The 17700-nt window shown below is 33.6% G+C and overlaps 1 protein-coding gene across 2 annotated transcripts in view; it reads right to left on the minus strand.

The window, feature by feature from the left end:
• Positions 1 to 3737: 3737 nt before the first annotated feature.
• The window catches only part of LOC106139522 (protein tramtrack, beta isoform), a 154906-nt gene continuing 140943 nt past the window's right edge, over positions 3738 to 17700 (minus strand). The window contains exons 5-7 of one of the 2 annotated variants that reach the window (XM_060946061.1): positions 16216 to 16329; positions 15208 to 15301; positions 14634 to 14661 (exon numbers count right to left, since the gene is read on the minus strand). In XM_060946061.1, coding sequence (XP_060802044.1) covers positions 14649 to 14661; positions 15208 to 15301; positions 16216 to 16329 — 221 coding nt within the window. In that variant the 3' untranslated portion in view covers positions 14634 to 14648. Of the gene's footprint in view, positions 3989 to 4685; positions 4857 to 14633; positions 14662 to 15207; positions 15302 to 16215; positions 16330 to 17700 lie in introns of those variants that run through there. The other variant, XM_060946059.1, reaches the window with a different exon arrangement.

Raw genomic sequence — 17700 nt, forward strand, 5'->3', positions numbered from 1 at the left:
GTAAAGTTCAAATAAATAAATATAGCTTTCTACAAACAATGTCACGTAAGTATATCATTGATAAACTTTAATGACAGTTAAGTTACATCTATATTCTTCACAAAAAGGAAAAACAACTTTCGATTACTTTTTAAAAATGTTTAAAGCTTTTTTATTCTTTTTGGTGGGTGCGTGTGTTGGTTCTTCAGTGCTACAATCCTATTTCCCAATACATGCATGGTTGCTCGACATCCCTTGCAGTAGTGGGTTGAACAAGCCCACCTCTCTTTCCCACAGCTTACACTAGATTGAGGCGCGTACACACAGTTATAAGTATAGTTCTTGTACTTTATCAACTGTCTACCCTTCTGAGACTCTATGAATTCCACTGAAAAGAAAGAAATAATTGTGAAATATTAGGCCATTGCTTTTGAATTCGTCTTAGTTAAAAATAGATGGATAGAGATAATTCGCTTTACATGCATAAATATATACATATAGTCGCGTCTATATTCCTTATGGGGTAGACAGAGCCAATAGTCCCGAAAAGACTGAATGGCCACGTTCAGCTGCTCGGCTTAATGATGGAATTGAGATCCAAATAGTGACAGGTTGCTAGCCCATTACCTAAAAAAAGGATCGCAATTTTATAAGCCTATCCTTTAGTCGCCTTTTACGACATGGGATGGGAAAGAGATGGAGTGGTCCTATTCTTTTTTGTATTGGTGCCGGGAACCACACGGCACCGTCATAATTCCCTTTATTGCATACAAATCACAACAAAAATAACTTATGCTAAGATGATTTTCAAAAGGTGATGTATAAATGACGTTAGGTATAAAAACCTTAGTTTATTTGATTATGGGCTTAGGGCTTTGATACATTATTTTTATTATTTTTAAAGTTGTTGTCATATATCAATTAGAATCGAAAAAACAAAAATGTAATTAAATAATTTTTTGAAAAATTTATATCATATTACATCAATAAAACATATTAGTTTTATTAACCTCAATTACAGCCAGAAAAAAACAACATAAAAATCTGTTGTTAAAAAAATCATCGCAATAAATTAATTTTTTGATAAAATTCTTACGAGAATGGTACCACGATCAATGTTTATTTAACGAATAATAGATAACATTATTTTTCAAAAATTAAATTTATGGTAGAAACATAATTTTAAGTCTATTATACATTATTTGAGGTAAATAAAGTTCAAATAAATAACACACAATAATCTCTCTATTCACGACAAAAATCTTTCATATCAGTTTCAACGGGGCCGTTGGTCCGCTGACACAGGATCGTGGTAATGTTCCCCGCGTTTCAATATCACCCTGTCATCAACTGTGTGAACAGATACATAGCATCCCTTCGAACAGTGAGTGGAGCACCTCCATCGCCTCTTACGACCCCCTTTACTGGCGATAGCTGTGTACGTATACTCCTGGTATTTTAACAGCTGATTCCCACGTTGCGATATCACGAATTCCACTGAAAAGTTATTACGGGAATTAATTTTTTTTTCATAATCTTACATTACATTACATAAAAAAGCCAATTATAAGCAACATGCTTACCGGTACATTTATTTTATTATTACGCATATTTTATTATAAACACAGCAACAACGTTATTACAACTATTTAATATAATTAGATTAAGAAATTCTTATTCTCTTGTCTTATTAATTTTAATTTTATGTACACAAGAAAAGAAGAAAACATTGGTTTGTAACAAAAAATAAAAAATCTTCTTTTAAATATAAATTTTAATTAAGAGGAAAAACGCGCCGGCGTATTTAGGTTTATATTACCTCTGTAGCGAAGCCGCAGGCAAAAGTCTAGTTCTAGAGAGAGTATAATTAAAACATACTCAAATAACAAAAGGTTTTTAATACAAGACTCTATATTTCTGACAAGGTTCATGTCTATGGCACTCCTTGATAATTATTAATTCTTCACCAGAAGTTTTGACATGAGCCAAGCAGCCTTTCCTGTTGTGTGAGGAACACCTCCAAGTAAGTATTACTCCATTACTGTAGGCGGGATAATAAGTGTAATCGTTAACTTTGATAAGGCGGTTCCCTCGGGAAGACATCACATATTCAACTAGAATGCAACAGTTTTATGATTAAGGTGCGTTCCCACTGAAGCACTGAGGGCAATTTTTTTAAATTTTAAACATACTATTTAGGGTCCGTTCACACCGATAAGAAATTACTAATACCTATACAATGCAAACTAAGTGTAATAAACACCATTGCTGTAACAATAACATTTCCTTTACTAAACTACACCCATAACAATGGTGTCGTAATTTAATGGATGATGAATCAATATTGAGGATTGATTGAGGATGTTTCCGAGAAAAAAAAATATGATTAAGGTGCGTTCTCACTGAAGCACTGTTTTTATTTTATTTTAAACATACTATTTAGGGTCCGTTCACACCGATAAGAAATTACTAATACCTATACAATGCAAACCAAGTGTAATAAACACCATTGCTGTAACAATAACATTTCCTTTACTAAACTACACCCATAACAATGGTGTCGTAATTTAATGGATGATGAATCAATATTGAGGATTGATTGATGAAGTTTACGAGAAGAAAAACACAAATTATTTTCTCCTAACATTAAATTACTTTAACGATTAAACAGAAGGTCACCTGATCGACTAAAAGTCATTAATCATAAAATATATGATATTTTCCATTTTTCTTGTTTGATAGCGAAAGCCTAGGGAAACGTACTCGTACCTTAATCAAATATAATATAATATATAATATAAGTATAATACAAGTTGTAAATCGAAGACATTAAGGCAAAAGGTCAACTCATGAGCACACTTGGAGGATTAATCGAAAGAAATATACAGGTATCGTGGTGAGTGGAAAGATATGGTCTCTGCCCACCATTCCGGGAAAAGACATCATTTTCTCCTCATTATACCAGTTAATTTTTAACCGTGCATGTGCTTCCCCACTATACCAACCACAGTGTCATCGATCGTGATGACAGCCGCTTTACAGCCATATGCCTGGTGGGTGGAGCATCGCCAACGGACTTTGGGGGTCTTGGATTTGATGGCTGAATACCTGTATCCACTCACTTCAAGCATACGATTGCCCTTATTGGATATGACGACTCTAACTGTAAAAAAATATTTGATAAGCTTACACAAAATAAGTTAATTGCTAACCGTAATATACACTTTTCTTAGCTCAAATTCTTCTGCAGAAAATGAACAAACTTCTATTATTATTATCTTTAATTTAAAAAAAATATACATAAAAGGTAAATCATTTAAAAAACAATGGCATTATTTTTTAGTCTCATAAGTTTCTCAAAACTATAAAATTTAATTAACACTTATTTTTTTATTCTTACTACATTACTCTGAATAAAGAGCCTAAAATTAACTTTACATAAGAAAATAATGATGATAAATTAAATAAAGAAACTAGTATTTTTTATTAATAATAAAATTAATTATTTTTTGGTCACATGGAGACGATAAATGAAATCAGGTTGAGTAAGCAAATATATGTACAAGGACAGAGTGAAGGGAATGGTTCCTGATCGAATTAAGGACGTCCTGGCAAAGAATCAAGTCAAGAGCACCCGAAACTACTGAGCTTCGGCTAAATAATAAAAGAAACATTACATAAAGAGACTACTTCAATTGAACGATGGTCACAAATAAAGATATAACCCAGAGCAATCGGAATAATACCTAAATAATAATTATTCCTAGAGGTTTTTACCCAACCCACTCCCTATAAGCAGAAGGCACTGGTGCATGCAGATGTGTACCAGTCACTTGGACAATTTCGTCATCGACCGTCACTAGAGCGGCTCTGCACCCACGGATCTGATGAGTGGAACATCTCCATGAAATCTTTGCGTGCGGACGATTAGAAGGTCTGGATGAAGACGCGTAAGTGTACTCGTTCATTTTTATCATTCGGTTGCCTTTCCGGGACACCACGAAGTATACTGCGAAAAAGCAAAAAAAATTAAGCGTATCATTTTGATAAATGTAAATAATAACATTAGTGGAGTACACAAGACTTATTTTCGTTACAGAAGAACGGTATGAATCTTCGCTTCGTATATTGGCTTGGTTTACAAACAATTGGCCAATTTATAATAAAGGAAAGTATATATTTTTTTTATTTAAGAGGATTAACTTAGAGCTGACTCTGTCTTAAAAATAAATAAATCTAAGAATTTGTCACACGCGTATGTTAAGTCCGTTGACTTAAACTTCAAATGTGAAATTACTGAGATACATAAAAAACAGTCATAAATTGGTAATATATCCATTAATTAACTATCACAAGTCCATTGCCTATGTGAAGAAGGCTCAGGTTCGCGAGTTTCTAAAATACCCTCTATTAGAAAATAAGAAATTAAACGATTTTACAATAAGATTGGTTAATTAAACACTTACGCAAAAAATTGTTAAGTTATTATATTGTGAAACAAAAATTTAAAACATATACTTGAAATAAAATGTGAATTCTTACTACTTCTTAAAGATCTTTTTTATGAACGAAAGTTTTCAAATATCACCGAAAAAGATCATCGTGTCTTGTTCAAATATTTTTTGCTTTTTAAAAAAAAATAAACGATGTACGAGTATTTTAGGAAACTTAGCTGATTCACGAAATTGGACCGTGTATATGTTCACCTTTCACGACGATCACGTTATCATCAACAGTGTATAAGGAGGCATTGCACCCTTGGGGCTGATGCGTGGAGCACTTCCATCGAACCTTGAGCGATTTGGACGGAGTGGCAGAGTACGTGTAGCCGGCCAATTTGATCAGACGTTTTTGCTTTTTCGAGAGCAAAAACTCCACTGCAATACAAATTGAACAAAATGCAAAAAATCATGTGAACAGATAGATTTTATGATACAGAAAAGGAAGGTCTTCTCAAGTGAGAGTAATAAGTAATTGGATTAAACTGACACACTGTACCGAGCCCTCAACATTGCGATTTGGTAGAGAAATAAAATGTTACGTTGAAAATAAAACCTGCCTGTCCACTACTGCATGAACCATCATGTGCATATGTAAAAGATATTTGGTAAGTGAATTGGTTCTTCATAAATTTTTCATTTATTGTTTTTATTTGCTTTTTACCAAGAATTTGATATTCTTATTTAAAAAAATATAAACATAAAAAAGGAAAAATTACATAGATTGAGTTCGCCTCGAATTTAAACAAGAATGAATATGTTACTGTACAATTAACAAAATATCTTACCAAATTCACTATATAAACATTTATACCAATTTCGCGGTGTATTTGCCTGGAAGAAATGTTTGAAAATTGAAAATAAATCACGGTTTGCTTGGTGCATCGGTATTACATAAAATGTGGAAAGTTTTAAAACTAAAGGCAGTTCAGATGGTGGTCAGTTCGTATTTATTGATATTAAATTCAGTCATACACATAATCATACCTATATCTAAAATCACAAGACTAGTAACAAATATTACAAGAAACTCCGACACTTTATCTTCACAGAAGAGTACATGTTATCATAATGTTTGATTACTACACAAAATGATAATTCTCCTGGCCATTGCCTCGTTTGCGTTCATTGTTGGATCAGCCCGGGATTAGCCCGTGACCAAGATCATGAAGTGAATACGTCAGGATGCGACTCCTATCCCACCGCCGTGGCCCCGTAAAGGGGAACCTTATAGAAATGGCCAGTATGACAAATTACGCGCTTTTGGCAATCTAGTTAATTTTAGAGGAATTATTTTATTTCGGACAAATAAGTGAATAATAAAAAAACAGCTACTTAATTTTTATCAAGGTCGGTCCGAGTTAATTTGATGTCAAATATGAGACCTTGACAATCTGACGCTTTATGAGATCCAAACTAGCGCGTTTTCATCAGACACAATTGACAACAATAGAAACTGGATAATAAATGATCACTCCACATCATATTATCGATTTATTCAATAAATCCTCTGATAAACTTGCTTTCCTGCATACAGTTGTCGTTTCCACGAATCCAAGGGCGGTGGGTGGTTATGTATTTCCTTTAAAACAATGATGGCGTCTTCTAATGTATGTACAATGGCTGTACATCCATATGGAGCGTGGGTTGAGCATCTCCATCTCACTCTTTCTCCTCGAACTGTACTTTGAGAGTAGGTATACCCTCTAAGTTTCAGTAACTTTTTACCTCGTTGTGAAGTGATGTATTCCGCTGAAAACTCATTTAGATTAATAACAGTACAAAATTATTAGACGCTTTTTAACTCTATTTGGATGTATTTTTTACTCAGTGTTAAAAATATAAATATGTTGACTTTAGATCTGTATAAATTTATATATGAATATTTATTATTTTTTGCCACCTGCATTAAACTAAAGTTCTCGGTATACCTCACGTTCGCACGCTTAACACGTCCTAAAACAATTTAAAAAAAAAACAAGAACTCCATTTCTTTCCCATGGATGTTGTAAAAGGCCATTAAGTCTAACAGCTGAACGTGACCTATCAGTCTTTCAAGACTGCTAGCTCTCTCTATCCCGAGCGGGATATAGATGTCATTATATGAATGAATGAAAACAAGAACACTACTCATACTTATAAAGCCACGAAATCACGATGCCGTGTTGATTGGGCTATTAGGTATACGGCTACGTGTATGGGGTCAATTAAATTTTTCAGAATTTCATTTAAATCAATTTTAAAATTTTGCGACTCAAATTCTATCGATACATTTGAATGCCGTGAAACTCTACTTACTTAACATAGCCTTGAGTTTAGAGAAAATTACTTCGATTATAAATTAATTATATTTTTTATACCGAATCTTTATAAAAAATATTAAAACAAATAAGGAGAAAATCTCAACCCTTTTAATAACAATTAACATTTTCAAATATAACAAAGATGACGTGTCACAAACTAAGAATCGATTACACCATACTCTTAGTTAAACAGGCTTTTACGTCATGAAAACTGCAGATTAAAACGATGTTAAAATTTCTATAAATTTCAAAAGTAAAAAGCGATCTGTAAAGATATTTTATTTAAAGAAGAAATGGTGATAGTTGTAGTTTTATTAAAAGTAGAAAGGCCACTTTGTATTTCGAAAAGCATGATCTCCATTTTGTTAGTGCTCTTTACAAAAGCATTCAGTACAAAACCCTGGATTTCTGAAACATCCTCTGCACTCATAAACTGTGGCAACTCTTCTTTTTTTATATTTCCTGCAGCCCACGCATTCTTTTCTCACTACCTCTTTGGTCTTCCTTGTGCGATTTCCTTCCCTCTTTTCACGAATTCTTATGTTTTCAATTTTTGTCAATTTGTGTTCTCTTAGAGTCTTTATCAAAATAACTGGTCTTGGTAGTGACATCCCTGAAACGGATAAGCGAAAATTTTATTCATTTTGTTGCAAGACGAGTAATTATGAAATAAGAACGTTACTCAGATTTTCCTTAAGGGATAATAATAAAACAAAATTATAAAACTTAACTTGTAATAATTGTATTGTACTGCATGATCTTAAACATAAAATACCTATTTAAATGTCAAATTACACAGATAAAGCTACCTCCTCACGGATAAAACAAAGATCAAGACTTATGTGAGTTATAACTATATGACATTGCCTTTTAATTAAAAAGTTTATTCAACTCTTTTATTCACTTAAATACAAGGTGGCGTTACTATATGACGAGGAATAAGTAAGTCAGGTGATAACAATAAATTACCCGCTCCTGACCTTCGCGATCCTCTTAAAAGGGGGAATTAAGACAATCTTACAAGTAGTGTCTGCCTACCCCTCGGGAAAAGAAGCGTGATTTATTTGTGAAAGTTCATAGGTATATTAAACAAGGGCAGTGGCAGTAGGTGAAAGTGCTTGTTATACACTTTATTGCCTTTTTCTATGTATCCATCAATTTTATAATGGATACAAATATAAATTTGCGTCTTATTCCCAGAAAGAAAGCAGAAAGTGCATCATTTCATTTACTGTAATCCTTGCACAGTCCGCTCGTTTGATTCATAACTCTTCATGCAAGGTCGTCGGTTTAGATTTCTATTTTACTTAGCTATCTTTTAATGTAAACAACTAAACCATCCGAAACTGTATGCCCAATATCTTTTGCTAATTAATCAATAAAATATACTATTTATTTACCAGATACCAGATTACAAATTATTTACAGCGTTATTTACGAACGGTGACAAGGCGTATATTTTAACTTCCCTCCTTCTCTTTCATTGCAGTTGACCGCCGAGTAAGAGAAAGAGGGAATCACTTGTTTTTTATGGAGGTTCATGACAATGCTGAAATTTCCTCGCTACTTTAATCCTATTATTGACAGTATATATGCAAGCGTTGCATTTGTTTCTCCGTCGGCCCGTGCAACGCCATCTTGTTTGCAAACCTTTGTTGGTCTCTTGATGCTGGTGCAAAGAATACGTATAACCCCCATATTCAAGCATCTTGTGAAAGCGATTGTTGTAGAAAAATCTTGGCACTGCAACAAGTTTAAAAGGTTTTTAATTCAATAGAAATAGGTGGTAGTAAATAAAATGTTATACAGAATAGATGCGACGTGAGTTATACAAAATAATACAAAAAAACGTGTCAATTATATAGCAAACAATACATTAGCTGTAAAACAATGTAATGTCTCTCTCTCATCGCGTGTTCCCAATTGCACCCTCAGTTACAATGTCTCGGAGCAGCGGCGGTGCATGGCCTAAACTAACTGAGGGTCAAGGTACGTTTCGCGAGGCCCTCTGTTCTTATGATCTAAAAAGAAGGATTTATAAATAAGTAAGAAGCACTTGAAATATAATAAACAAAAATTATTAAGAAACAATACAATTTTTTTAACAAAATACGAGGCGCGGCGGGGTGACGTCTACTTTTTGGGGCTGGACCCTCTGCCGAAATGCCGAAAACCACATGTTTTAACAAAATTTCTTGCGTACAATTCAAAGTCGCTGTTAAAAATGTCTACAGTTCAGACTCCCTCCCCTTATGATACAACATCTCCATTAGGTAATTACTCACTTCCTGAATAAGAAATATGGTTATGCAAGGATTTTTAAGGAATACACAACATATTAATCACCACATAGTATAAAACAAAGTCGCTATTTTAGTCTGTTTGTCTGTATGCTTAAATCTTTAAAATTACGCAACGGATTTTGATGCGCTTTTTTGTAACAGGTAGAGTGATTCAAGAGGAAGGTTTTTGTGTATAATAACATTTATAATTTTGCACCCGTGCGAAGCCGGGGCGGGTCGCTAGTTATCAATAAACTAATCATTACCTAAAACTGTACATATAAAAGCGACCAAACGTCACATCTTATCATAGCTCTCTCTATTTGGTTCATGATTGTGAACGTTATAACTGCACACAATTATTCCATCCAAAGTGTATATTTTAGCTTTACATCTGAATCTCATGCGGCGAGAGCAGGTCCACCTCATCTTTTGTTCATTGGATCTTCTTTTGTCCTTCATGAGAGAGAACGTGTAGCCATTCAGCTCTATCATGGTGTTCCCTCGCTTCGATAACACGAATTTGACTGCAATATAATCATCCAAACATTATTAATCTAAATAAATAAATTAATCTAATTCATTTAAATAAAAGGGAACAATGATTAACTGATTGAGTGACATATCAACGCACAGGTCATACCGCTGTGTCCAGAGATTTTTAATTTGATGATTGATGATAATATATTGCTGTACTTTCCTCATATGGTCTATAACGGTAACTATTACAGACAATTTACAAGATTTGTCAGGAACGATGCTGACCAGATAAGTATTTTAAAATTTTATCGAAACATATAGCATAAGATTTTCATGCTTACTTAGGTATATCTTTAGAGAACCCCTAGACTTGTGAAACTACTATTTGAAAAACCGGTCAAATAGTATAATATTTAAATGAAAGATTAAAATATTATATCCGAGAAAAGTAATAAAACATTATCGATATTGTAAAAGAAGATTAGAATTTAATAAAAAAGATGAAGCTTTGCTAACCTCAATTTTTTTATTCAAATCCGCAAGCAGCAAAATAACACGATATTTAAATCGTGTATGAAAGACGAAAAACGGTAATAACATAATATAAAATTCTAGTCATATATCAATAACAGGCAAAATCAAGGGCTGTGAGGATGTTGGTCAATATACGCAACTATATTATTTGAAAAGGCATCAGTGAAAACGGTAGCCTGACATTTCTTGCTGATGCCCTTCAAGCAAATCCATTTGATTTCATTGTTCCTGGTGACTCTCCCCTTGTTGTCCTGATAGAACCTGTAACCGTCTACTGTCAGAACCGTGGTCCCTTTCCTGGATCTGGTGTATGTCGCTAATGGCTGCGGCGGCGCATTCTGTTTGGAGGGCTCCAGAAAGTCATCTTAAAAACAATGTCTGATTAAAAAAAGTGGCAGTTATAAATTAATGTGTTTAAGTTTCTCTCTACTTGGGCACCTAGATCGAACGTCAGGCAAATTATCTTAGTTTATGTATGTTTATTCAATAAAAAGTTTATACATATATGTAGTTATTATTTGTATTTATTTTAGTATATTATTATAGTATTGCTATTATAACAGCGACTTGCCGCTTTTTTACTTACCTAATTATCTAGTTCCTATATTGTTGTAAGATATCCCTTCGTGGGATAAGTTCCCCATTGCAGGTGATTTAATTATTTTATAACTATGGACTATTTGTTGTAACTGCGTAAATTTCTGTGCAATAAAGATTTAATAAACAAACATGATATGAAGAGCTTTGGTCTTCTTTTAGGCTACGACCTGTCACTATTTGAATCTCAATTCTATATACATACATACATATGGTCACGTCTATATCCCTTGCGGGGTAGACAGAGCCAACAGTCTTGAAAAGACTGAATGGCCACATTCAGCTATTTGGCTTAATGATAGAATCGAGATTCCAATAGTGACAGGTTGCTAGCCCCTCGCCTAAAAAAGAATCCCAAGTTTGTTAGCCTATCCCTTAGTCGCCTTTTACGACATCCACGGGAAAGAGATGGAGTGGTCCTATTCTTTTTTGTATTGGTGCCGGGAACCACACGGCACTATCTCAATTCTATCCTTAAGCCAAACAGCTGAACGTGGTCTATCAGTCTTTTTGACTGTTGGCTCTGTTTGATATAGGCGTGATTATATGTATGTATGTTTGTATGTTGGTGGTCAAAACGTTAAATTGTGTGATATGCATGGACGCACAGGAGCAGATCTCACCTTGGCCATGAACTGAGTTGTGTACATTAGTTTAAATGTTAATCAACTTCTTGAAAAAAAAAACCTGCATATTCAGGCAACTGGATGTGCAGCCATGCTCATATACTCGTAAGGGTAATGTTCCCTTGCAAAGGTGCTTAAGGTGCAGATGAATTGTTCCTGTCTTACTGTTCTTGAAACGTCGTCGGTGATATGAATTTTATGCACTCGTAAAAATATAAAACTATAGTTTTCGACTATGGAATGTTTATTTCACAACAACAATCAGACGTTTCTATTTTTTCAATAAACGAAACTTTGAATTTGACAACAAGATTTGGAATAATTGAATAATACTGACATGAATATAATATATTTTAGAATATTAAAATTCTAATTTAATAAGTTTTTCAGATATTATTTATTCTTCAATTTATAGCACGCGCGTTTAGGGTTGATGATTATGCCCCTCACTATACGACACTATGGTATCGTGTATGGTAACAATTTTGGCTCTACAGCCCTTGGCAAGACCCTTCGCACAAGCCCATCGTCCTTTGGTGCCATCTGTGTTTCGCCTTGAATCTGTTTTCTTATAAAAAGAGTATCCATTCAGTATAATCAGTTGGTTGCCTTTCCTAGACCGTGCAAACGAAGCCACGATACCAGTGTCTGAAAAAAATTTGCTACCGTACTAAACTATTAGAACTCAACAAATTATATATAAATGGACGAGATACAAATGGAGATAAACACATAGGTAAATAACTATGTCAAGGCTAACATTAAGACATTATATTTATTAAAGAGAAACACAATATGTGCTACCTTCAACTAAACTTTAACTACAGACTGTGAAATTGATCAAATTATCAAGTATGAAATAATGCTGTTCTTACTTCGAAGTCATACTATATGATCATATGACTGAGAACCGAGCAGTCAACTAATCGAAATACAGGTTTTGATAAGCTTAACAAATTAGAACGATCAACAATAAAATATTATATGATGATATATTAGATGATGAATAATGAATGGACGTCTTAGCAAGAATTAGCTCTTAAATATACGAAGAACCGCCTTATGTCGTTCCATCACCGCTCCTAATCCAGTATCGTGCTCCTCGTCCGATCTCTGGAAACCACCTTGTTTTAACATAGATACCCAGGTGTTCAAAAACATGTCGGTTCACTTCAAGCGAGAACCGATCTTGTCGTGAACATGATAATTATTCATTGCAATTATCTCTCCCTCCACCACAGTAAGAGTCGCCCTGCAGTATTTGTTCTGGGCACAACACCATCTCTCTTTCACAGATGTTTTATTAGATTTCTTCTTATAATACCTGTACTCTCCAATTTTGATAATGTAACCATTTTTGTTTCTATTACTCTTGATGTAGGACACTGAAATTGTAAACTGTATAATTTTTAAGATGCACCGAAGTTTAGATTCTTTACTGATTCTAACAGAAAATCATCAGCAACTCGCTTCGTTAAAAAGTGTTATTATTAGCGACAAAATTATAAAAAAAATATCTGCAACAAAATTGTCGACATTGCACAAAAAATATTCGCAACAGGGTAGGAGCTTAGCGAGATGCTTCGTGAAAAAAAAAACAACATTAATTAAGGCGACTACCTGACATTCTCGACCCAAAGTTTCCCAAAACTCATGCAGCGTCTCCACACTGTATAGCAATAAAATATCCATTTCTTTTTCATTTCTTATTATTTTTCATTTGATTTATAAATATTGAGCTGGATGGTCATGCTTTCCCATAGTTTTAACAATTCTTTCTTCTAGAGTGTGAACACAAGCGTAACACTTCTTATGAGACGAGCAGATCCATCTCATCTGTTTACCACTGAGATCTTTGTGATACCTGTATCTGTACCCTCCGAATACTAGCATGGGGTTGCCACACCTTGTAGTGCCATATAACACTGGAAATAAACAAAAAACACAAAATAAACCTCTCAAATTAAACGTAATTAGGTATCTACTTTTACTTGAAATGCTATTTTATTACAAACAATATAAACTTGGGATTGAACTAATTTGTTTCCTGATTTATTTGACCTAACAAAAATATAAATAGCTTTTAAAATTAGATATTTAATCTATATAACTTAATAATTAATAATGGATTACCTTATCATTGTCATGGTTTGTTCGATATCTATGTTCTGTTTTACATATCATTGCCTCTTTCAGGGAACTCATATTTACAAAAAAAAATACAAAAATTTAAGTTTATAAAATAGTTTATTGCAACAGAAATAGAAACAAATATAGACAACGCTTATATTACAGAGCTTAATTCACGAAGGATTCCCCGACAATTCTTTGAAACAAAAAAAGTAGCAACATCAATGCATTTCTGACTCCACTAACCGGATTTAATTGATTAACTGATAGATTTATATCAATCACCATAACAAACTCACAAATATAATAAAGGGGATTTATGTTAAAAACTCAACAATTAATATATTTTGATGACATTTGAAGCAGAGACCACAAGAAGTAATGTAAGCTTTTATTTATTTCTGGGAGTTCCCGCGCGTGCAAAGCACCAGTCAAAAGTCTAAAGTAAAGTAATTATATGGTAACATAATTTTACTGGTATTAATTTAAATTTTATTTAAATTAATTAGTATTAATTTAAATTTTATTTAAATTAATTGTAGGTACATACTCTTAAGACAATTTAAAAAATATATGAAAAACTTAAAACTGATTATAAAACACAAAAATAATTGAAAATAAAACAAACAATACGTCGTACCTAGGCGATTGTAGGTAGGTACCTAACCTACCTACATGAGCTGATGATGGTCAAACAGTAGGTATAGTGTGTACAATCTTTCCGTAATTGACATATAAATGAAGCAAATATATTATTTTGGTATAATTTCTCTGGAATATCTTCCACATTTATGAGCCAATCCTAACTAAATTTCTATGAGACCAATCAGACGCCTTACTTTTTTGAATTATTTTTCAAGACGGAATATAAAATGTCAAATATATTCGGTAATATACCTACATAAAAAAAATACGGTCGAATTGAATACCCCCTCTTTTTTTAAGTAGGTTAAAACTTAATGTTAATACATTATCTATCAGTTCGCCTTTGGCATAATGCAACACTGTAGTCGAAGGCCCCACAAAATGCTTTAGTGGTTATGATTGTTAAACATCATTATGATCTGGTTGTCCAAAGTGTGGATCTTGGCTCGGCAGCCCTTGAACACGTGGGTGGAACAGACCCATCTGGTCTTGACGCCCTGCGACTTGATCTGACAGAACGTGTACGACCCAATTTTGATCATCAGTTTACCAGTTTTCGGAGACTTGTAGTATTCACACACCATTGCTGAAAAAAATAAAGTTATTTAAAAAGGTTTATATGATCTCTTGATCGACTCACGGGATGAAGTCAAAGCAGTTTTCATCCTAAATTGACTTTTATAATATGAGAAGTAAAAGTTTTTCAGTATTCCTTCGATTTCAGACTCGCAATGACGCAAGTAAATAAATAAAATACGGAACAGATTACACAGATTGAGTTAGCCTCGGAAGTAAGTTCGAGACCTGTGTTCCAAGATACTTACTAAACGATACTATATTTTATCATAAATACCTATAAAGATAAACATCCAAGACCTACGCCAATCAGAAAAGTTATTTTCTCATCATGGTGTGGCCGGGATTCGAACCCGGGACCTACGGTGTCACAGACAAGCGCACTACCGCTGCGCCACAGAGGCCGTCACTGAAAATAAAGTGAAACTTTACAACAGATAAAAAAACACTTTATTTAGGTCAGTGATTGTGACTATTGTACGTTTTAATGACATTTTCGAACACAGTATAGACGTAGGCTTTGCAGCCTTTACTGTTGTGCGTCGAGCAAACCCACTTGGTTTTCACATGACATGTAGACTTCTTGCAAAACTTGTATCCGGCCATTTCTAAGAGAGGTTTTCCTTTTTGGGATGTGACGTATCTGTAACCTGAAAACAAAGTTGAAGAAAATATGTTAATATCCAACATTATTCCGCAACATTATTATTCGTGTGGGTCCCAGCACCAGTAGAAAAAAGAATAGGATCACTACATCTCTTTCCCATGGATGTCGTAAAAGACTACTAAGATATAGATATATAACTTGAGATTCCTCGTTTAGGTGACGGTCTAGCAATCTACCACTATTTGGATATCAACTCTATCATTAAGCCAAATAACTAAACGTGGCTTATCAGTCTTTCCAACACCGTTGGCTCTGTCTACCCCGTAAGGTATAGGTAGCGCTTGAACACAAAGTAACTAAAAATAATAGTTTAACACTTCATTTGATCAAGTGTCTTAAACATGGGACAAGGAATGAAAAATCGGAATGGAAAGCAAGTTTCGTATAAAATAAAATATTTGTGTAAACTGTAAACTAATTTTAATATCATACAAACGAATTAATACTGTGGTTGACTTCATAAAATAAATTATTGAAATAAACTACTAAATACAATCTTTAAATGCCGTGTTCCTCCAGGCACCAATAAAAAAAAATAACAAGACCACTCTATCTCGTAAAAGGCGACTAAGGGATAGGAGATAGATATTTGAATCTATCTATAATATCATTGAGCCAAACAGCTAAACGTGGCCTACCAGTCTTCAAGACTGTTGGCTGTGTCTATCCCGCAGGATATTTAGACGTGATTATATGTATGTATGTATACAATCTCAAATAAAACACCGAAAACTAACTTCGCATAACTAACATTGTTCTTACTTATCTGTTCAGAATCATGACCAAACCTTGTAGCCTGACTAACGCCAAGTGTTAGAAGAATCTAATGACAATGCGAGTTATTCATCTTAATAATTGCGTCATCCCACGTATAGACGAACGCTCTGCAATGCTTACAGTTGTGGGTGGAACAAGTCCATCTGGTCTTAAGTCCATTTCTAACTTGTGCACAGAAGGTATAACCGCCAACGCTTAGCAGTGTTTTTCCGCGTTGTGATGTCACGAATCTCACTATGAAAAAATATTGCAAAAATTACATCAATGAACCAATCAAATTTTTATAAAAAAACCTGGATAATATATGAAAGACTATACAACAAGAAATTAAAATAAATAATTATTAATGTTTTATCACATTTAAATTAGCTTTAAATACTAAACGAGATTCTGGAACATGTTATTATATTAAGAAACAATTTTATACAGTTATAGTAAACATTTTATTTTCTATAAGAGAATCCCTAAATGGAAGTTTCATTTAGGGATTCTCATATAGAGCCTAAAATGCTTACTATAACTATATAAAAATTGATTCTTAATATAATAACATTTACATTTATTATTTAACTTAATATAGCATACCTACATACAAACTATGTTACTCTCAACAAATTAATCTAACCATACATACATAAAATCACGCCTCTTTCCCGGAGGGGTAGGCAGAGTAGGGTCTGCATACTCTCTGTAATCTAACCATGGAAATGATTATTATTAATTTTAATAATTTCTCTTTCGTAAGTATGAACAACAGCTCGACAAAACTTGGTGCTATGAGTGGAGCAGATCCACCTTGTCTTAGCCCCTTTCTTCATCTGCACGGAAAATGTGTACCCGCCAACACTGAGCAGTGTCTTCCCACGTTGAGACCTCACGAATCGCACTATTAAACGACAATTGAAATTATTATATAATCAATTTTATGATAAAATACTAGATAAAAAAAACACAATTGACAGACTTTAGTTGAACATAAGGACCACGGGAAGACAAAAAATAAACAATTATGTTGACTACATTATATTCGTTGTAATATCAATATACTACACAAAGGTTAAAAAGGCCAAAATTAATAATGAAACAAAATTGTTCACCAGTATATATGAGCTATATGAGAATACTTAAAATTTATATTCATATCAATATATAAATTTTAATATATAATCACGTTTTCATCCCTTACAGGGAAGACAGAGTCAACACTTCCGAGAAGCCTGTAATGCCTCTTTTAATGCTGGAATTGAGATTCAAATAGTAACAGTTTAATTTCTCATTGATTTATTTTATTGATATGGTTATGATTATTGTTAATTTTGATAATTTCAGTATCGTAAGTGTGCACAACCGCCCGGCACTTCTTGTAGCTGTGGGTGGAGCAAATCCACCTCGTCCTAGGTCCATTCCTGACTTGGGCGTAGAAAGTGTAGCCGCCAACACTGAGTAGAGGTTTTCCGCGCTGAGATCTCACGAATTGCACTATAGAATTCCAATAAAAAAAATCAGCAATAAATAATTAACGGTTGATGAATAAAATTCTTTCTAAAAATTATGATGTTCTCATTATTTATTTGAACTGAAATAAAATCAATACATAAGAATAAA

Source organism: Amyelois transitella, chromosome 10 (assembly GCF_032362555.1).
Source record: "Amyelois transitella isolate CPQ chromosome 10, ilAmyTran1.1, whole genome shotgun sequence".
In the NCBI taxonomy this organism is placed as follows: Eukaryota; Metazoa; Arthropoda; class Insecta; order Lepidoptera; family Pyralidae; genus Amyelois; species Amyelois transitella.